This window comes from Rana temporaria, chromosome 13, assembly GCF_905171775.1.
Source record: "Rana temporaria chromosome 13, aRanTem1.1, whole genome shotgun sequence".
NCBI lineage: Eukaryota > Metazoa > Chordata > Amphibia > Anura > Ranidae > Rana > Rana temporaria.
In genome coordinates this window covers 4,500,377-4,523,235 of record NC_053501.1, presented here as the reverse complement: position 1 = coordinate 4,523,235, position 22,859 = coordinate 4,500,377, and the positions used below count along the sequence as shown (strand labels likewise).

The 22,859-nt window shown below is 49.3% G+C and overlaps 1 protein-coding gene across 1 annotated transcript in view; it reads right to left on the bottom strand.

The window, feature by feature from the left end:
* LBHD2 (LBH domain containing 2) overlaps positions 1–22,859 on the bottom strand; it is a 70,244-nt gene that overhangs the window by 6,035 nt on the left and 41,350 nt on the right. The window contains exons 2-3 of the mRNA XM_040332139.1: positions 16,074–16,164; positions 8,773–8,953 (exon numbers count right to left, since the gene is read on the bottom strand). Coding sequence (XP_040188073.1) covers positions 8,773–8,953; positions 16,074–16,163 — 271 coding nt within the window. The 5' untranslated portion in view covers position 16,164. The remainder of the gene's footprint in view (positions 1–8,772; positions 8,954–16,073; positions 16,165–22,859) is intronic.

Sequence of the window (22,859 nt, the reverse complement as noted above, 5' to 3'; positions counted from 1 at the left end):
GTCAGCTACCCCCTCTCTGTCAGCTTCTCCCCCCTCTGTCAGCTACTCCCTTCTCCACTGTCAGCTACCCCCTCTCTGTCAGCTACCCCCTCTCTGTCAGCTACCCCCTCTCTGTCAGCTTCTCCCCCCTCTGTCAGCTACTCCCTTCTCCACTGTCAGCTACCCCCCTCCACTGTCAGCTACCCCCCACTCCACTGTCAGCTACCCCCTCTCTGTCAGCCACCACCCCCTCTGTCAGCTACCCTTCCTCTCTCTAAGTCACCCCCCCTCTCTGTCAGACACTCCCCCCATCAGCTACCCTTTCTCTCTGTAAGCCAACCCCCTCTCTCTGTTAGGCCACCCCCTCTCTTACCACCCCTCCCTCTCAGCTCCCTTCTCTCTCCCACCCCTCCTCTCTCTCGCCCCCGAGCTACTGGTTGGACACCCCTGGGTTAAACAGTATAAACACAATCTGTAAACTCTGGCAATACCCAGAACCGGTAATTGGCCTGATTTACATGTAAAAAAAGTCAACACAGCATGACAAAGGATCAGCCGTCCTGCTGGGATACAAGTTGCAAAACAAGTTCTGCTATGCGTGCCAAAGTGAGCAATGGGCGTGGCCAGATTGCGTCCAATAGTGGGAGTGGCCTAAAAGAGGATGATTAAACAGAACCGCTGCCTGGACAACCTACCTCTAAATGAACACGGCAGCTGCTGGGCTGAGCACACATTGCCATGACCTCCATGCTTAGCTACGTAGTGCGGAAATTTTTACTCGACATGTCAAGTTTCACGGGGAAGGCATCGCCTGTCAAACTTGCCTGTTGAGCTCAATGAGGCTGCGCAGCAGCCACAAGCCAAATGCTTGGCTTGCAGGCGTGACGCGGTATTTCAATGCATGTGTAAAAAACACATTCAGGAGGCAGCAGTAGAACCTCCTTCAATAACACTGGGATGGTCTAAAAGGAGCATTAAATACCAGGAGTGCTTTAAGTGCAGGGTTCAGGTGTGTGCTACATACAGAGTGTAGGGTTCAAGTGTGTGCTACATACAGAATACAGGGTTCAAGGGTGCGCTACGTACAGAGTGCAGGGTTTAAGTGTGTGCTAAGTACAGAGTGCAGGGTTCAAGTGTGTGCTAAGTACAGAGTGCAGGGTTCAAGTGTGTGCTACGTACAGAGTTCAAGTGTGTGCTACGTACAGAGTGCAGGGTTCAAGTGTGTGCTACGTACAGAGTGCAGGGTTCAAGTGTGTGCTACGTACAGAGTGCAGGGTTCAAGTGTGCTCAACGTACAGAGTGCAGGGTTCAAGTGTGTGCTACCTACAGAGTGCAGGGTTCAAGTGTGTGCTAAGTACAGAGTGCAGGGTTCAAGTGTGTGCTACGTACAGAGTACAGGGTTCAAGTGTGTGCTACGTACAGAGTGCAGGGTTCAAGCATGTGCTATCTACAGAGTGCGGGGTTCAAGTGTGTGCTGCGTACAGAGTGCAGGGTTTAAGTGTGCTCAACGTACAGAGTGCAGGGTTCAAGTGTGTGCTACGTACAGAGTACAGGGTTCAAGTGTGCTCAACGTACAGAGTGCAGGGTTCAAGTGTGTGCTACGTACAGAGTGCAGGGTTCAAGTGTGTGCTACGTACAGAGTACAGGGTTCAAGTGTGCTCAACGTACAGAGTGCAGGGTTCAAGTGTGTGCTACGTACAGAGTGCAGGGTTCAAGTGTGTGCAAAGTACAGAGTGCAGGGTTCAAGTGTGTGCTACCTACAGAGTGCAGGGTTCAGGTGTGTGCTACGTACAGAGTGCAGGGTTCAAGTGTGTGCTACGTACAGAGTGCAGGGTTCAAGTGTGCTCAACGTACAGAGTGCAGGGTTCAAGTGTGCTCAACGTACAGAGTGCAGGGTTCAGGTGTGTGCTACCTACAGAGTGCAGGGTTCAAGTGTGTGCTACGTACAGAGTGCAGGGTTCAAGTGTGTGCTACCTACAGAGTGCAGGCTTCAAGTGTGTGCTACGTACAGAGTGCAGGGTTCAAGTGTGCTCAACGTACAGAGTGCAGGGTTCAAGTGTGTGCTACCTACAGAGTGCAGGGTTCAAGTGTGTGCTACGTACAGAGTGCAGGGTTCAAGTGTGTGCTACCTACAGAGTGCAGGGTTCAAGTGTGTGCTACCTACGGAGTGCAGGGTTCAAGTCTGTGCTACCTACAGAGTGCAGGGTTCAAGTGTGTGCTACCTACGGAGTGCAGGGTTCAAGTGTGTGCTACCTACGGAGTGCAGGGTTCAAGTGTGTGCTAAGTACAGAGTGCAGGGTTCAAGTGTGTGCTACATACAGAGTGCAGAGTTCAAGTGTGCTCAACGTACAGAGTGCAGGGTTCAAGTGTGTGCTACGTACAGAGTGCAGGGTTCAAGTGTGTGCTACGTACAGAGTACAGGGTTCAAGTGTGCTCAACGTACAGAGTGCAGGGTTCAAGTGTGTGCTACCTACAGAGTGCAGGGTTCAAGTGTGTGCTACCTACGGAGTGCAGGGTTCAAGTGTGTGCAAAGTACAGAGTGCAGGGTTCAAGTGTGTGCTACCTACGGAGTGCAGGGTTCAAGTGTGTGCTAAGTACAGAGTGCAGGGTTCAAGTGTGCTCAACGTACAGAGTGCAGGGTTCAAGTGTATGCTACGTACAGAGTGCAGGGTTCAAGTGTGTGCAAAGTACAGAGTGCAGGGTTCAAGTGTGTGCTACCTACAGAGTGCAGGGTTTAAGTGTGCTCAACGTACAGTGTGCAGTGTTCAAGTGCACTAATGAAGCTGCACTGATGTGTGCTGATGAGGCTGTACTGGTGGGCGGTGATGAGGCTGCACTGGTGAGGCTGCACTGATGTGCACTGATGAGGCTGTACTGGTGTGTGCTGATGAAGCTGCACTGATGTGTGCTGATGAAGCTGCACTGATGAGGCTGTACTGGTGGGCGGTGATTGGCCCTTTACTGCAATCTGTCATCAGCTGTGTCCAGTCACAGAGTTCCTCCGATGCGCACCCCATGGGGTTCTGGGAGGATGTCCAGCGATAGAAACACACAGCCCTATAGCCAAGGATAGCAAGGCACTCCCCTGCTCCTCCCCCCCTCCCTTCTCAATACTAACAGACTGGCTGGAGACTGCACTGTCCACTGTCCCCTCCCCCTTCCCAGCCCCCGCCGTGTTTTGGAACCCGAGCAGAAACATGTGTTTCCAGACATATTTTTGGACTAAAGATGATTCAGCTCTACTTAAACAAAACACGCACCCTCCCCCGCACCATGTACTCCGGGCTTTATCTTTGCAAATAGTGATCATGCAAATAATGTTTCTTTTTCCTCCCCACAAAGGCGCGGCGTGACACACATCTATGTAAATAAAGATCAGCCGCGATCGCCGATCTTTTCCTGGAGAAACGTTCCAGGGAGGGAGGCGCAGAAAAGCAAACTATCTAAAAGCTTTTTAATATTCCAGAGAGTATTTTATGCATTTTTTTATCAGACACCCTAGGGAATAAAATGGCGGTCATTGCAACTTTTTATCTCGCACGGTATTTGCGCAATCATTTTTCAGTTATTTTTTTTTGGGGAAAACAAAAAGTGTTTTGTGAATTAAAAAACAACAAAACAGCAAAGTTAGCCCAATTATTTTATATAATGTGAAAGATGATCTTATGCCGAGTACATAGATACCTAACATGTCACGCTTCAAAATTGCACACGCTCATGGAATGGCGCCAAACTTCGGTACTTAAAAATCTCCATAGGCGACACTTACATTTTTTTTTACAGGTTACTATTTTCTAGTTACAGAGGAGGTCTAGGGCTAGAATTATTGTTCTCGCTCTAACGTTCGCGGCGACACCTCACTTGTGTGGTTTGAACAAAGTTTTCATATGTGGGCGGGACTTACCTATGCGTTCGCGTTCTCTTATCCATATCTTTATCCCAATCCCGTCAGGCCTATAGAAAAATGATGGCTGGGTGACTCGGTTTGTGAGTGTTGTCTTACAAAACAAGCAAAATTCAAGCTAATGGGGGTGTGCAGTTGCGCATTTGGCCTGAGGTGCGGGGGCACCGGTGACACTCGGACCAGTTTGGAGCCGTAGGGAAATACTCGGAATTACTTGGGAATACTCCGTCCCTGAGTGTTTCCGAGGGTTTCCGAGCTGTCCTTGAGTATTTCCGAGGCTCTCCGGCACCCCCCACCTCTGGCCACATGTGGTATAGCATGCCATAGAAGTCATATCTTCGTTTCCATTGACTTCTATGGGGAAACTCGCTTTGATATGCGAGTGCTTTGGATTACAAGCATTCTCCTGGAACGGATTATACTCGTAATCCGAGGTTCCACTGTATTATTATTATTTGTTTTGTTATCATTGTACTGTGTGGCAGGTCAGCTCGTTCCCGCGAATCACCATCATTGTACTGTGTGGCAGGTCGGCTCATTCCCGTAAATCGCCGTCATTGTACTGTGTGGCAGGTCGGCTCATTCCTGTAAACGGTGCTCGGAGGTGGGTAGGAGGTGGAACCAAAGAATGGTGCTCGGAGGTGGGTAGGGGGTGGAACCAAGGAACGGTGCTCGGATGTGGGCTAGGGGGTGGAACCAAGGAACGGTGCTCAGAGGTAGGTAGGGGGTGGAACCAAGGAATGGTGCTCGGAGGTGGGTAGGTGGTGGAGCCAAGGAACGGTGCTCGTAGGTGTGTAGGGGTTGGAACCAAGGAACGGTGCTCAGAGGTAGGTAGGGGGTGGAACCATGGAATATTGCTCGGAGGTGGGTAGGGGGTGGAGACGAGGGGTGACTTGGAAAGGAGGAGTTCCTGCACCTATTCTCTGAGAAAAAAAGCTGACAATACCAATGGGTAGTCTATTGTTGCTGTCTGCAGGGAATCTATTTTACGTCTTTTTCTTGTTATTATTAATTAGTTAGTACCACAAATGTTACTGCATCCTCTGAAAGGGGTGGGTTTGGGAGGTGGGTAGGGGGTGGAACCAAGGAACGGTTCTCGTAGGTGGGTAGGGGGTGGAACCAAGGAACAGTGCTTGGAGGTGGGTAGGGGGTGGAACTAAGGAACGGTGCTTGGAGGTGGGTAGGGGGTGGAACCAAGGAACGGTGCTCGGTGGTGGGTAGAGGGTGGAGCCAAGAGACAGTGCTCAGAGGTGGGTAGGGGGTGGAACCAAGGAACGGTGTTCGGAGGTAGGTAGGGGGTGGAACCAAGAAACGGTGCTCGGAGGTAGGTAGGGGGTGGAACCAAGGAATGGTGCTCGGAGGTGGGTAGGGGGTGGAGGCGAGGGGTGACTTGGAAAGGAGGAGTTCCTGCACCTATTCTCTGAGAAAAAAAGCTGACAATAACAATGGGTAGTCTATTGTTGCTGTCTGCAGGGAATCTATTTTACGTCTTTTTCTTGTTATTATTAATTAGTTAGTACCACAAATGTTACTGCATCCTCTGAAAGGGGTGGGTTTGGGAGGTGGGCTAGGGGGTGGAACCAAGGAACGGTGCTCGGAGGTGGGTAGGGGGTGGAACCAAGGAACGGTGCTCGGAGGTGGGTAGGGGGTGGAACCAAGGAACGGTGCTCGGAGGTGGGTAGGAGGTGGAACCAAGGAACGTGCTCAGAGGTAGGTAGGGGGTGGAACCAAGGAACGTGCTCAGAGGTAGAACCAAGGAACGGTGCTCAGAGGTAGAACCAAGGAACGGTGCTCAGAGGTGGGTAGGGGGTGGAACCAAGGAACGGTGCTCGGAGGTGGGTAGGAGGTGGAACCAAGGAACGTGCTCAGAGGTAGGTAGGGGGTGGAACCAAGGAACGTGCTCAGAGGTAGAACCAAGGAACGGTGCTCAGAGGTAGAACCAAGGAACGGTGCTCAGAGGTAGGTAGGGGGTGGAACCAAGGAACGGTGCTCAGAGGTAGGTAGGGGGTGGAACCAAGGAATGGTGCTCGGAGGTGGGTAGGGGGTGGAACCAAGGAACGGTGCTCAGAGGTAGGTAGGGGGTGGAACCAAGGAACGGTGCTCGGAGGTGGGTAGGGGGTGAAACCAAGGAACGGTGCTCGGAGGTGGGTAGGGGGTGGAACCAAGGAACGGTGCTCGGAGGTAGGTAGGGGGGGAACCAAGGAACGGTGTTCGGAGGTGGGTAGGGGGTGGAACCAAGGAACGGTGCTCGGAGGTGGGTAGGGGGTGGAACCAAGGAACGGTGCTCGGAGGTGGGTAGGGGATGGAACCAAGGAATGGTGCTCAGAGGTGGGTAGGGGGTGGAGACAAGGAACGGCGCTCAGAGGTAGGTAGGGGGTGAAACCAAGGAACGGTGCTCGGAGGTGGGTAGGGGGTGGAACCAAGGAATGGTGCTCAGAGGTAGGTAGGGGTGGAGACGAGGGGTGACTTGGAAAGGAGGAGTTCCTGCACCTATTCTCTGAGGAAAAAAGCTCTGAAAACAACAAATAACTTTGGAAATGACATTAACATGTTAAAGATCACATGAGATTTCAGTGATTAGCACGTTGCTGGTTCACTTTCAAGGCCGGCGTAAGACGCGGATGGTTAGCCGGTCGCGGGACAGCTGGAGACTTCGCAAAGATTAAAAACTACCAGCAGATTACAGGCGAAAGAGCTATTCAAAACACACACAACTGATTATAGGATTTAGCTATGTCTGAAATGTGGAAGTGCAGGAAAAACACAGTTCGGTTCTTGGCCAAAAAAAAAACAAGGTCAAAGGAGGATTTGAAGATATAATATGAAGGACGCGGAATTTATTTTGGAAAATAAGCCACCGCTACGTAAGGGTCACTTATCACCCGGGATGACAAGCCTCTGTCTTTATAAAGCAGGGAATTTGACATTCACTAAATATTTGCTACAGGTAAGTCTTCCCGAAGATTCACCACCAGTGAAAATCAATGCTATGACTTTATAAATTCGGGTGCCTGTAACAGAGCCGATACAAGGGGTGGGCGGGAGGGTCGGGAGCCCTGGGTGGAGTGTGAGAGGGGGCGGGTTGTTAGCAGGCATAAGAGTATCATTATCCAATACTGTGTGGGCGGGGTCATGTAAAGGCCCAAATACTGTGTGTGGGGTGATATGTGAAGGGGGCAATACTGTGTGGGGCGAAATGTGAAGGGGGGCAATACTGTGTGGGGGGTGATATGTAAAGGGGCAATATTGTGTGGGGGATGATATGTGAAGGGGGCAATACTGTTTGGGGTTATATGTAAAAGGGCAATACTGTGTGGGGTGATATGTAAAGGGGCAATACTGTGTGGGGGGTGATATGTGAAGGGGGCAATATTGTGTGTGGGGTGATATGTGAAGGGGGCAATACTGTGTGGGGGTGATATGTGAAGGGGGCAATACTGTGTTGGGCGATATGTGAAGGGGGCAATACTGTGTGGGGGGGATATGTGAATGGGGGCAATACTGTGTGGGGTGATATGTGAAGGGGGCAATACTGTGTGGGGTGATATGTGAAGGGGGCAATACTGTGTGGGGTGATATGTGAAGGGGGTAATACTGTGTGGGGTATATGTGAAGGGAAATTACTGTGTGAGGGAATACGTGAAGGGGGAAATACTGTGTGGGGTGATATGTGAAGGGGGCAATACTGTGTGTGGGGTGATATGTGAAGGGGGCAATACTGTGTGTGGGGTGATATGTGAAGGGGGCAATACTGTGTGTGGGGCGATATGTGAAAGGGGCAATACTGTGTGGGGTTATATGTAAAGGGGCAATACTGTGTTGGGTGATATGTGAAGGGGGCAATACTGTGTGGGGGGGGATATGTGAAGGGGGCAATATTGTGTGGGGGGTGATATGTGAAAGCGGCAATACTGTGTGGGGTTATATGTAAAGGGGCAATACTGTGTTGGGTGATATGTGAAGGGGGCAATACTGTGTGGGGGGGATATGTGAAGGGGGCAATACTGTGTGGGGTTATATTTAAAGGGGCAATACTGTGTTGGGTGATATGTGAAGGGGGCAATACTGTGTGGGGCGATATGTGAAGGGGGCAATACTGTGTGGGGTTATATTTAAAGGGGCAATACTGTGTGGGGTGATATGTGAAGGGGCAATATTATGTGTGGGGCGATATGTAAATGGGGGTAATACTCTGTGAGGGATGATATGTGAAGGGGGCAATACTGTGTGGAGAGATATGTAAAGGGGGCAATACTGTGTGGGGTGAAATGTGAAGGGGCAATATTGTGTGGGGGGTGATATGTGAAGGGGTTTTCACATCAAAAGCATGTCAGTTTCGGACATATCAGGGACAGATCTAAAAAAAAACACAGATTTTTACATACTGTCCCTGGTTTTACTGAGCCTGGCAACCCTGATGGGGCCCCCTAGTGGCATGGGGCCCTCGGGCAGTGCCCCGAGTGACCCAATGGTCGGGCCGCCCGTGTGAAAGAGCCCTAAGTGGCATCAAAATCGAACCAAAGTATTGCAGGGACTACTTTGACCTCAAAACGACTTGTACCAATATGAATGGTCGTCCTTGGAAATCATAGGGAACGACTTGTTGTGTTACTTTGTCATCACAAATGGTGGGACAAGTCGTATAAGTGTGAAAGGGGCTTACAGACAGCTAAAAAAAGATTATTGGTGAAATTCCGCTGACTCTTTCAAGTGGCATTGGCCTGAGATCTATTAGGAACCCAAAAAAAGGGAAGGTCAAGGAACCCTTCGCAATCTCTGGAGGAACCCAAGGCTTCCACTGAACCCTGGTTAGGAATGACCGGCTTGGAGTGCCGAAATCCAGGGGGCCGCAGACCCCCCAGACCCCAAACAACAACCTGAGGTCCTACCTTCAGCATATGAACATCCTTGGCAGAGCTTTGCCTCTCTTTTGTCGTCTGTTGGTGAGATGTCCTCTGGTGGCCAACGTAACTCTCCGCTCTCCACGTCTCCCGACTCCGTGGGCTCCACCACAATGGACGGTAACCTCTTGGTCAGCTTGGGGTGTTTATCATGTGAGTCTGGAAAGATCTGTAGAGAGAAAATCGACTTAATGGGGCAGGAGAAATTATTGATAAAAAAATATCAGAAACAGACATAAGTTCCTGTTTGAGCGGCCAACCCTGTCTAAGTTGTACTGAAATCCCAGCAGTGTTGTTGGCCTTCCCCAGTTCTCCTCTGCTGGCCTATGTAACACCTCATCCTCTCTTTATCTCCATAACTTAACCGCTCAAGGACCGCCGCACGCAGATTTGGCACGGCTGGGCAAATGGGCGTATACAGTATATACGTCCCCTTTAATTTGCTGGCCGCGAGGTCGTGCGCTTGCGACCCTGTCGCAAGCTCCGTGACTGTGCCTGCGAACTCGATATCCGCTTGTGTCCCGCGATCGGGTCACGGAGCTGAAGAACGGGGACTTGTCAGTGTAAAAACAACATCTCCCCGTTCTTCCTAGTGACACGTCACTGATCGTCTGTTCCCTCTCATCGGGAACAGCGATCAGTGACGTGTCACTCGTAGCCACGCCTCCTAACAGTTAGAATCACTCCCTAGGTCACACTTAACCCCTTCAGCGCCCCCCTACAGGTTAACCCATTCACTGCCAGTGTCATCTTTACAGTAATCAGCGCATTTTTATAGCACTGATCGCTGTAAAAATGACAATGGTTCCAAAATGGTGTCAAAAGTGTCCGATGTGTCCGCCATAATGTTGCAGTCATGATAAAGATCGCAGATCACCGCCATTACTAGTAAAAAAAAGAATAATAATACAAAAATAAATAAATCTATCCCCTCTTTGTAGACGCTATGGGCCAGATTCTCAAAAAAACGCCTATCTATAGGCGGGCGTAGCGTATCTCAGATACACTATGCCGCCGTAACTTAGTGAGGCAGGTCCCATATTCTCAAAGAACTTGCGGCCAAAGTTACGGCGGCGTAGTGTAACTGTGCCGGCGTAAGCCCGCGTAATTCAAAGTAGGCTAGTGTGGGCATGTTTTATGCTAATGTATCGTGACCCGACGTGATTGACGTTTTTAACGAACGGCGCATGCGCGCGCATGCCCAGTATCACGTCGAATTTTCAAATTAAATTACGCCCGCTCAATGCCTAGTCGACGTGAACGTAACTTACGTCCAGCCCCATTCACGGACGACTTACGCAAACAACGTAAAACACGACGCTGTTCCGACGTTTCCGACGTCCATACCTAACATGACTTACCCCTGCTTTATGAGGGGTAACTTTACGCCGGCGTATGTCTTACGTAAACGACGTATCTTGCTACGCCGGGCGCACGTACGTTCGTGAATCGGCGTATCTAGCTCATTAGCATATTCAACGCGGAAATCTACGGAAGCGCCACCTAGCGGCCAGCGTAAATATGCAACTAAGATACGACGGCGTAAGAGACTCGAATCTTAGCCGAATTTATGCGTAACTGATTCTAATGCCGCGTACACACCATCACTTTATGTGATGAAAAAAAATGACGTTTTTAAAAACGTCACTTTAATTGACCGTGTGTGGGGGAAAACGTTGTTTTATGTCTTGTAAAAAAACGACCAAAAAAAATTGAAGCATGCTTCAATTTTATGTGTCGTTTTTCAAAACGTCAACTTTTACTTTACAGAAATTGACCGTGTGTAGCAAAAACGTTGTTTAAAACAACGTTTTTTCATCCGCGCATGCCCAGAAGCTACTTATGAAGTGAGCTTCAATGGAAAAACGTGGTGAGAACGTAACCTCACTTTGCTAGAACATTGTGAGAAAACGATGGTGTGTAGGCAAGTTCGTCTTTGAAAATTGAAGTTTCAAAAACGTCGTTTTTTACTTCACAGAAAATGTCGTTTTTTTTCATCACATAAAGTGATGGTGTGTATGCGGCATAAGAATCAGCCACATAGATACGACGGCTCTCATTCGGACTTACGACAGCGTACATGGCGATACGCCGTCGTAAGTCCTTTGAGAATCTGGGCCTATAACTTTTGTGCGTACCAATCAATAATCACTTATTGCAATTTTTTTTTACCAAAAATATGTAGAAGAATACGTATCGGCCTAAACTGAGGAAAAAATAAAATGTTTTTTAGATATTTTTTGGGGATATTTATTATACCAAAAGGAAAAAATATAGATTTTTTTTCAAAATTGACGCTCTATTTTTGTTTATAGCGCAAAAAATAAAAACCGCAGAGGTGATCAAATACCACCAAAAGAAAGTTCTATTTGTGGGAAAAAAAGGACGCCAATTTTGTTTGGGAGCCACGTCGCACGACCGCGCAATTGTCAGTTAAAGCGACGCAGTGCCGAATCGCTAAAAGTGGCCTGGTTTTTGGCAAGCCTAATGGTCCAGGGCTTAAGGGGCTTCTGTATCCCACCAGGAGAGAACTCAGGTAGGACTGACTACAATTCTTGGGATCCTGGTGCGGAGGTGGGGGCAGTGTCACCTCAAAGAAGAGGTTTGATCCCAGAAACCAGCTTGCCGCATGTGGGTGTCCCAATACTTTTGACAATATAGTGTAAGTGGTAGTTAATCTGGATAGTTGCTTCTGTCATGGTGCTGTTGTAGTATTTTTTTGTAGTGACTGCATTATAAATGTTCTCTCTGGTGTTATTAATGATATGGAAAATACCTCCAAGGAAAATCTTTGGCACACGCCCACAAAGATAACTTGCGTGTGCCAAGGATTTTCTTTGGAGGTATTTTCCATATCATTGATAGGAAACGACATTTCATGTTTGTTTTGAAGGGAGCGTACAAACGATGGTCGGGTAAACAGAGCATCATTTAACTTCCCGAGAAATCGTTTCTTGTGAGAAGAGAGATTGGTTTGAACCACTTTGTGACTAGACTATTAGGTAGATTCAGTAAGAGTTAGGCCGACTTATCAGTAGATAAGCCGACCTAACTCAGAATCTACGCCGACTTATGTTTAAGCGTATGCTCAAACAGAGATAAGCTTAAACATATCTAAGATACGACGGCTTGCGCCGTCCTATCTTAGATTGCAATATTTTGGATGGCCGCTAGGTGGCGCTTCCATTGCGGTCGGCGTAGAATATGTAAATAAGGAGATACGCCGATTCACGAACGTACGCCCGGCCGACACAGTACTTTTACGCCGTTTACGTAAGAGATAGGCCACGTAAAGTTAGAGCTAGACTCTATTGGAATAGTAATGTCAAGTATGGCCGCCGTTCCCGCGTTAAAATTCTAATTTTTTACGTCGTTTGCGTAAGTCATCCGTGAATTGGGATTTACGTTGTTTACGTCCACGTCAAAATCAATAGGCCCGTGCGGCGTACTTAGCCGCAATGCACACTGGGAAATGTAGTCGCCCGGCGCATGCGCAGTAAGTAAAAACGTAAAAAACGTGAGGTCAAGCACCATTCACATAAAACACGCCCCCCTCAAACACATTTGAATTAGGCGCCCTTACACCCCGCCGATTCAGGCTCTGCCGACGTAACTTAGCAGGCAAGTACATTGTGAATCATGTACTTGCCTCGCTAACTTACGGCGGTGTAGCTTAAATTCCTTAAGCTACGCCGCCGCAAAGTTACGCGAACGTACCTGAATCTACCTAACTGTGAATGGATGAATTTGAGAATCGTTTAAAGCGATTGAAACAGTGGCGGTGCGTCGATAGTGGGCGCAGGAGCGCCGCCCCCTCTCTCCTGCACCGCCACTGAAAAAATACATAGATTCATGCATTGCATGAATCTATGTATTTTCGACGGCGCCGCTGCCACCCACTGTTCAGATGGCCGGCCCCCTGGTGAGCGCCGACCATCTGAATAACAGCAGTTGGTTGGCTTTGGAAGTGTCTATCAGAGCCAGCGGCAAACGATAACGAATGCGCAGAGTACGAAATCCAAAAGATCCAACGTAAAAAATGCTTTACTTTCGTTTCGTTGCGACAACAGTTCGATATAGATAGAAGATTTAACATGACGGTGACAATAGATCTGTGTCTATCGAATCTGCGGTCGAATGTGCCTAACCTAACTCTATTAGCCAAAGATTATTCGACATAGAGAGGAAAGATTCGACATAGAGAGGAAAGATTCGACATAGAGTGGAAAGATTTGACATAGAGAGGAAAGATTCGACATAGAGAGAAAAGATTCGACATGGAGAGAAAAGATTCGACATGGAGAGAAAAGATTTGACATAGAGAGGAAAGATTCGACATAGAGAGGAAAGATTCGACATAGAGTGGAAAGATTTGACATAGAGAGGAAAGATTCGACATAGAGAGAAAAGATTCGACATGGAGAGAAAAGATTCGACATGGAGAGAAAAGATTCGACATTATAGAGACATTAGATTAGACGAAGCAGCTAAAAACATACGATCACCACGAGCGGACATTTCCGGTCGAATGCTCCACCCATAGGCTATAGAAGAATTCTAATGTTGGTTGACTAGTAATAACAATTAATAAATATCATTATTATTACTAGTCATACAACTTTAGAATTCTACTATAGCTTGTGGGCGGAGAATTCGACCTGAAATGTACGATCGCGGCGTCGTACAGTTTAGCTGCTTCGTCGAATCTTCTTAGAACATTCAACAGACACCATGGGCCTTCAATGACAGATTCGGCCTAAATTCTATCGGATTTCCAGACGAATGCATTTTTTAACAAAACAAAATAAATAAAAAAAGGATTTCGGGGGTAACTAAAATGTATTTTTCGGACTAAAACTAAATTCCGAATAGAAATATTTTAGTGTGCACATGTCTAGTAAGGTATATTCTGGAGTTAAGATTCGTCAAAGTATGTCGGAGCGTATGGGTTCGTGAAGTGTGTCTTTTAATTATACCAGCTATTTTCTTCCCGTCGCTCCGGAGTGGCCTTCCTTCGATTCCATTGGGAATTTAAGCCATGAACATTCTGTGAGATTACTCTTAAATCCAAAATTACAGAGAATATCTTCGAAAAGGATGTGCCTGGAGGTAAAAGTATGGTGCGTTGCACAATAACCTGTATATACGGGCAGGAATGAGCTAAGAATAAACTAGTAGGACCAGTTGTACATTGTAACATAGTAAACAAAATTTTCTCACCAAATCTCAAAAGTCCAAGGCTTGAAATAAACACCCCTTGAGCTGTATGAGGTTTGTGTGTGAAAGGGCGAGCATTTGCACGCCGCCTAACCACGGAATGCCTACACCAGCCATCAGGGATGGACTGGCCATTGGGACTACAGGGAGTTTCCCGGTGGGCTGATGGCTCAGTGGGCCGGCTTCAGTGACAGCGGACCGCCGCCCCCCTCCGCTCCTTTGTCTCTCCCTTCCCGTAGCGCTCACCTCCTCTCCCTCCCTGCAGCGCTCACCTGGGGGGGGAACAGAGAAGCAGGGGGAGGACCAGAGGAGCATGGGGGAGGGGACAGACAGCTGACTCAACGGCTATGGCCTGGGAATTTTTCACTTCTGCCTAATCTTGTCCCATTAGGGGGGGCACCAAACTGATACTTTGCCCTGAGTGAAATAATGTCTAGCTTCCCCACTGGTACTGCATAAGAGTACCAGTACCAGCCGCTCTACTCTAATAAAGCAGAATGGCTAGTGGCTAGTGAAGGTGAAGAGGGGGTGCGGGTGGCGGGGGGGTTGCGGGAGTTGTCCGGCCGCCATGAGAGAGACCTGTCAAAGTGGGCCAGTCTGGATGAAGCCCAGGGCCGAATTTTTGTCCCAGTCCAGCCCTGCCAGCCATTCTACACCGAGGGTCCTCCAGGAGGTTGCTCCAGGAGCTTTGGCTGACCTCCTCCTCCATCTGGTGGTGCCATCATAGCTCTAAGTCCATCACTACGTAACAGAGCCAGTAGGCAGCTTAATACCAAATATCTTTATGGCTGTCTGTAATGGTGGCATTCTAGCCACCACTGTAAGGGGGGCATTTTTTTCACTGACTACCATCTTAGGGGCCTTTTTCTAATGACCCCCAATGGATTAGCATATTTTCCGGCGTATAAGACGACCTTTTGAATGCAAAAAAATGCATCCAAAGTCGGGGGTCGTCTTATACGCCGATGACAGTCTCCGTGACTCTGTCAGGCTGCGGGCATCCATGATTTGAAAGCCGCGCCTCCTCCTGAGACTGTTCCGTGATAGGCGGAACACAAATTTTCCCAGCAGGGCCTCTGTTCAGTGTTCCGCCTATCACGGATGCCTTCTCATCTTCGGACGAGAGGACATCCGTGATAGGCGGAACACTGAACAGAGGCCCTGCTGGAAAAATTTGTGTTCCGCCTATCACGGAACAGTCTGAGGAGAAGGCGCGGTTTTTGAATCATGGATGCCCGCAGCCTGGAAGCCAGAATCTGCAAAAAAAAACAAGGTAGGGAGATCGTCTTGGCCGGCACAGTGGGGGCAAGTGATGGCACAGTGGAGGCAAGTGATGGCACAGTGGGGGCAAGTGATGGCACAGTGGGGGCAAGTGATGGCACAGTGGAGGCAAGTGATGGCACAGTGGGGGCAAGTGATGGCAAGTAATGGCACAGTGGAGGCAAGTGATGGCACAGTGGGGGCAAGTGATGGCACAGTGGGGGCAAGTGATGGCACAGTGGGGGGAAGTAATGTAATGTAATGGCACAGTGGAGGCATGTAATGTAATGGGACAGTGAGGCATGTAATGGCACAGTGAGATTTGAAAAAAGCCTGTTTCTGTCAGCGGTTGTTCCGCTCTATTTTTGTTTATAGTGCAAAAAATAAAAACCGCAGAGGTGATCAAATACCACCAAAAGAAAGCTCTATTTGTGGGAATAAAAGGACGGCAATTTTGTTTGGGAGCCACGTCGCACGACCGCGCAATTGTCAGTTAAAGCGTCGCAGTGCCGAATCGCAAAAACTGGCCAGGTCTTTTAGCTGCCTAAAGGTCCGGGTCTTAAGTGGTTAAAGCAACGGTGGGGGGGGGGGATTGGGGGCATAATTCCTGCTGCATGTTTGCACCCCTGGCCAAAGAGGGAGTAGTTGGGAGGGGGGTAAAAATGTGTCTGTGGCCTTTGGGTTTTGCTGCCCCTCAACCGGTTAATGTGAATGAGGCCAGCTTTAGGGATTGATTGATTTTCTATGAATCCCGCCACTGCTTTTTGACAGGTTCTCTTCAACGAGACTTGACAATGGAATAGATGACCTACCTGAACGGTGAGTCCTTCGGCCCCCGTCGCAGGGCTAAGCTTGAACTCCTCCATCGGGGTTGGCTCACATGTATTGATCACTTCTGTCATTCTGCAGAGATGAAGAAAAATGAGCAAATTAGTTTTTCCAAGAAGCCCGAAGAAGACATTCGCCCCACCTTGTGAACTTTCACAGTAGTGGCAGCAACGCGCGACAGCGCTCCACCGCCGCAGATACGTCCTTTTACACTGAGATGCCCTCCCCTGCCCCGGGGGCTCTCATCACACAGAGAAAAACCACATACATTCTTACATTGCTCAGATTTCTTACTAAAATCACATGACACCGGGGGAAGGGAAAATGGCTAATTGGAGTGATGAGACCAAAATTTTTCTTTTTGGCCACAACCATAGACACTACATTTGGAGAGGAGTCAACAAGGCCTATGATGAAAGGTCCACCATCCCTACTGTGAAACACGGAGGTGGATCGCTGATGTTTTGGGGATGTGTGAGCTACAAAGGCACAGGAAGTTTGATCACAATTGATGGCAAGATGAATGCAGAATGTTATCCAAAAATACTGGAGGAACAATTCATTCATCAGCCAGGAAGCTGCGCATGGGAAGAACTTGGACATTCCAACGTGACAATGATCCAAAACACAAGGCCAAGTCAGGGCCATCTTAATAGCATCATGGGCCCCTGGGCAAAGTAATGCTCTGGGGCCCCTACAATTCAGACAGCGCAGGTAAACAGACCAGATATCCCCCGAGCACTCTGACCCCTCTACACCCCAGATATCCCCCGAGCACTCTGACCCCTCTGCACCCCAGATATCCTCCCAGCACTCTGACCCCTCTACACCCCAGATATCCCCCCAGCACTCTGACCCCTCTACACCCCAGATATCCCCCCAGCACTCTGACCCCTCTACACCCCAGATATCCCCCCAGCACTCTGACCCCTCTACAACCCAGATATCCCCCCAGCACTCTGACCCCTCTACACCCCAGATATCCCCCCAGCACTCTGACCCCTCTACACCCCAGATATCCCCCCCCAGCACTCTGAATCCTCTACATCCCAGATATCCCCCCTGCACTCTGACCCCTCTACATCCCAGATGTCCCCCCAGCACTCTGACCCCTCTACATCCCAGATACCCCCCCCCCCCAGCTCTCTGACCCCTCTACATCCCAGATACCCCCCCCCCCAGCTCTCTGACCCCTCTACATCCTGCTTTGGGGAAGGTGCAAGTGGCCCCCCATGCAGCTGGGGACCCTGGGCAGTGCCCAGGTGTGCCCTCTCATTAAGACAGCCCTGGGCCAAGTCCACCTGTTATTGGCTACAGCAGAATAAAGTGAAGGTTCTGGGAGTGGCCATCTCAGTCTCCTGACCTCAGTATCATTGAGCCCCTCTGGGGAGATCTCAAACGTGGCGTTCATGGAAGACGGCCATAGAATTTACAGGAACTGGAAGAGGAATGGGGGAGCTTTACCATCTGAGAAGATAAAGAGCCTCATCCACAAATACCACAAAAGACTTTAAGCCGTCATTGTTGGTAAAGGGGGCAATACACGGTATTAATAACTGGGGTATGTAAACTTTTGATCAGGGTCATTTGGGTAGTTTCTGTTGCCATTATGATATAAAAAGAGTAAAACACGGTTGATTGATAATAAATGGCTTCAGCGAATCACTAACCATGAGGGAAAGAAAAGTTTTTGTGTTCTTCATATTCTCTGAAAAATGGCCAAGAAATCATAAATTCTGCCAGGGCAGGCCTCGACAAAATCCGGGCGCCAGGTCGCAATTGCGATAAGAAATTGTGACCTGGCCCCCCACGCCCGCCGGTAATTGAGGCCACGGCTTTGCGGCCTAGAAGGCCGCAACGTCACGGCCTTAGTTACCGGCTGTCGCGGGCCCGCACAGGATCCTGTGTCTCCATGCGCCCCCACCTCCACTCCCGGGCCCGCGATGGCCGGTAATTTAGGCCGCGGCTTTGCAGCCTTGTGAAGGCCCAAGCTGCCTTCTGTGACCTGGCGCCATCTGGTGGCGGCCGTTGGCATTACAAGCAAAACAGCAGTTCTAATGTGTGTGTTTTTTTTCCTACTGTTTTCACTGCCATCTCCTTCCCTCTAATTAGAACCCCCAAACATTATATATATTTTTTATTCTAACACCCTAGAGAATAAAATTTGCGATCGTTGCAATACTTTCTGTCACACCGTATTTGCGCAGCGGTCTTACAAGCGCACTTTTTTGGGGAAAAAAATACACTTTTTTTAATTAAAAAAATAAGACAACAGTAAAGTTATCCCAATTTTTTTTTTATATTGTGAAAGATAATGTTACGCCGAGTAAATTGATACCCAACATGTCACGCTTCAAAATTGCGCCCGCTCGTGGAATCCCGACAAACTTTTACCCTTTAAAATCTCCATAGGCGACGTTTGAAAAATTCTACAGGTTGCATGTTTTGAGTTACAGAGGAGGTCTAGGGCTAGAATTATTGCTCTCGCTCTAACGATCGCGGCGATACCTCACGTGTGTGGTTTGAATACCGTTTACATATGCGGGCGCTGCTCACGTATGCATTCGTTCGTCGGAACGGGGCGCATTTTCTGGCTCCTAACTTTTTTAGCTGGCTCCTAGATTCCAAGCACATTTGTCAAACCCTGTGCCAGGGTATGTAAACTTATGAGCACGACTGTATATATATATATATACACACACACACCCTTACACTAATAAATTCCTTTTAATGCCGCCGTTTTCCATCCACGCTGCTTTGAACCTCCCAACTGATAAAATTTAATCAAGCTGGTAAAACCTTTTCTAATTAATTCCATGGCCATGCTCAGTCCTAGTTCATTTTCCACGGTTATAAAAGGCGTTCCGGCGGAGCTCTCCTGTACGGCGGCGGCGGCGGTGCCGCTCACCCTCCGGATTATTTTAGAATGTATATAGGTCAAGGCACCAGATCTACAGCCGGCAGTATAAACGCGTTGTGCCGGGGCCTGGCGCTCGTGACACCGTATCATTTCATTGCTCATCGCAATAACTAATTTAGAATCCGTCTCAGCCAATTAGCCTACATCTGGGATTATTTACGTTTTAAGGAAAAAAAACCTTCGCGGCAGAACAGCTGATCATCTGTTCTCTCGCTGCGCCAGATGCATGGCTAAAATAAACCACTCGCCGCAGACAAATATACATCCAACTGTCAGTTAAAACCTTAGGAATGTTTCTGGGGGGGGTTGGGTAGGAGAGAAAAAAATAAAAAAGTTGGAAATTTCATTGCATTTTAAATGTATAATCCAGGTAGGCAGGGGGAGGGGGGGTGCTGCTGCGAATTGAAGTCGGGGGGTTTTGGGTGCTGACAAAAAAGAAAAAAAGGGGGGGGGGGGTTGTCCTCGGGACCTATGGGCCCCTTACAAAAAAATATATATTAAAAAAAGGGGGGTAGCCATCCGGGGGCCCTGGGGACCTCTGGGCCTTTAATAATAATAATAATAAATATATATATATATACCGTATTTATCGGCTATATCGCGCACTATTTTCCCCTTAAAATAAGGGGATAATCGTGGATGCGCGATATACGCCGATAGCCACTTCCCGCGCTCAGTTTAAAATCCTGCGCCGACATATACCGAGTGCAGTACACTCGGGTACATTCGGCAAGGCTCGGCTTCGCTCGTGCTCACGCATAAACGTCACAGAGAGTGAGCGCGAGCGAAGCCGAGCCTTGCCGAATGTACCCGAGTGTACTGCACTCGGTATATGTCGGCGGAGGCGTTCGAACTGAGAGCGGGAAGCGGGGACTCGACTTGAGGCGCGCGCTGGAGAAGCCGGGAGGACACCATCGAGGCCGCAGACGGACGCCGGACCGGACAATGGACGCTGGGAAGACACCAAAACTGTAAGTAATGAAATCATATAACATTTTTTTTTACAGGAATTTCGGGGGCAACTTTAGGGGTGCGCGGTATACGCAGGAGCGCGTTATACAGCGATAAATACGGTATATATATATATATATATATATAAAAATAAAAATTACATTTTTATAAAAAAACAAAAAGGGGGGGGTTGCTATCCGGTGCCCTGGGGACCTCTGGGCCCTTTAATAATGCTCCTCTGTCGTCCTCCCTGCTCCTCTGGTCCTCCCCCTGCTTCTCTGTTCCCCCCAGGTGAGCGCTGCGGGAAGGGAGAGGCGGAGGGGGGTGGCGGTCCGCTGTCACTGAAGCCGGCCCACTGAGCCATCGGCCCACTGGGAAACTCCCTGTAGTCCCAATGGCCAGTTCATCCCTGCCCGCAACCCGCCCATAGGAGCCCGCAACCTGGCCGCTGATGTAGCCAGGGGTAAACCCTGCATGATCCTGCGCATTGCCTCCCTGGTGCACTGAACACAGCTGCAAAGCTCTGCAGCCCATTATTTTATTACATGCACTTTTTTTTGTTTTAACTTTATCAATATTGTTGCATTTACTACGTTTGCAGTGGACTATGCCTTTAAGTTAGTGTTGGGAACAGGACAGGTGGTTACGATAAAGCCAAGGCGGTTGGAGCTGTCGGGGATGTAGGAATCATTCATTAACAGGGTCATCAGAACTGCAGAAGTTGAGGCGAGACGTGTTGTTTACACGCTGACAAATGTTAAGAGTATGATGTCCGCTTGAGCGAGAACTTCCCGTTACTTCCCGTTACACGAACAGTCTGTTAGCGGTAGGGAGATGACAGCCCACACAAGCCACATGCTCCTCCAGACATCTCTTCAATAGATCGGGATATGTCTATGTAGCTGGAGAATTCTGACAATGCTGAGCACATTATTGGGGCTCATTCAGACCTGCGGTTGCCATTAACGCCCCTCTAAAAAGCTATCTGCAGTGGATCGCTTTTCAGAGGGCACTTGACAGGCAGTAAGGAGGTAATATGTCACCTCCTCACTGCATTTAAATTCAAGCTTTATTGCTCAAGACAGCACCGAAAAACCGACCTTTTACGCGTTTCGTCCAAGAAACCAGCCTAGTGATAGGGACCATCAGGTAAAGGGAAGGCATTGAGCATGGCCTGTCTTAACTGGACTGTGTAACGGGTGAAAGTCTAATGCTTGGGTCTCAAGTCTATGTAATTGGAAATCTGATAATAAACCTGCAGAGCCCAATGTTTCAGATCACTTTTTCTTCTATGCAGGGCTTTTTTTTTACAGACAAAAGGTGCAGGTACCCCCCATTTTCTCTGCCTCCCACCCACCTCTGAGCACTGTCCCTTGTCTCCACCCCCTACCCACCTCTGAGCACCATCCCTTGCCTCCACCCCCTACCCACCTCTGAGCACTGTCCCTTGTCTTCACCCCCTACCCACCTCTGAGCACTGTCCCTTGTCTCCACCCCCTACCCACCTCTGAGCACTGTCCCTTGTATCCACCCCCTACCCACCTCTGAGCACCATCCCTTGTCTCCACCCCAACCCACCTCTGCGCACCATTAATTGTCTTACCCCCTACCCACCTCTGCGCACCATCCCTTGTCTCCACACCCTACCCACCTCTGAGCACCGGCCCTTGTCTTCACCCCCTACCCACCTCTGAGCACTGTCCCTTGTCTCCACCCCCTACCCACCTCTGAGCACTGTCCCTTGTCTTCACCCCCTAACCACCTCTGAGCACCATCCCTTGTCTCCACCCCCTACCCACCTCTGAGCACTGTCCCTTGTCTTCACCCCCTAACCACCTCTGAGCACCATCCCTTGTCTCCACCCCCTACCCACCTCTGAGCACTGTCCCTTGTCTTCACCCCCTACCCACCTCTGAGCACCATCCCTTGTCTTCACCCCCTACCCACCTCTGGGCACCATCCCTTGTCTCCACCCCCTACCCCATCCCTTGTCTTCACCCCCTACCCACCTCTGAGCACCATCCCTTGTCTCCTCCCCCTACCCACCTCTGAGCACCGTCCCTTGTCTCCACCCTATACCCACCTCTGAGCACCATCCCTTGTCTCCACCCCTTACCCACCTCTGAGCACCATCCCTTGTCTCCACCTCCTACCCACCTCTGAGCACCATCCCTTGTCTCCACCTCTGAGCACCGTCCCTTGTCTTCACCTCCTACCCACCTCTCAGCACCATCCCTTGTCTCCACCTCCTACCCACCTCTGAGCACTGTCCCTTGTCTTCACCTCCTACCCAACTCTGAGCACTGTCCCTTGTCTCCACCCCCTACCCACCTCTGAGCACCATCTCTTGTCTCCACCCCCTACCCATCTCTGAGCACCATCCCTTGTCTCCACCCCCTACCCATCTCTGAGCACCATCTCTTGTCTCCACCCTCTACCCACCTCTGAGCACCATCTCTTGTCTCCGCCCCTTACCCTCCTCTTGGCACCATCCCTTGTCTCCACCCTCTACCTACCCCTGAGCACTGTCCCTTGGCTCCACCACCTACCTAGAGAATACAGAACCAAGTATAATTTTTGGTGCTAAGTCGTTTGTATGGAGTTTGCTAACGAAAGGCAGTAAAGTAGGTCCCCTGCAGCCAGCAACAAAAAAGACCTCCTCAGCAACAACAGATCTCCCAGCAACAGCAAGCACCCAAAAAATCTCACAGCAACCAGTAACAATAGACCCATCCTGAGCTGTTGGGCACTGAAAAGACAGGCGTCCTATACGATGAGTCGGGTAGTGAAAAAGAAAGGCGTCACCCGCGATTTAGCGTCGGCTGGCGATCCTGTGCGATCCCGGGGAAGGTGAGGCACTATCTGACTTACATCTCTTTTTTAGAAAGATGTTTTTTTT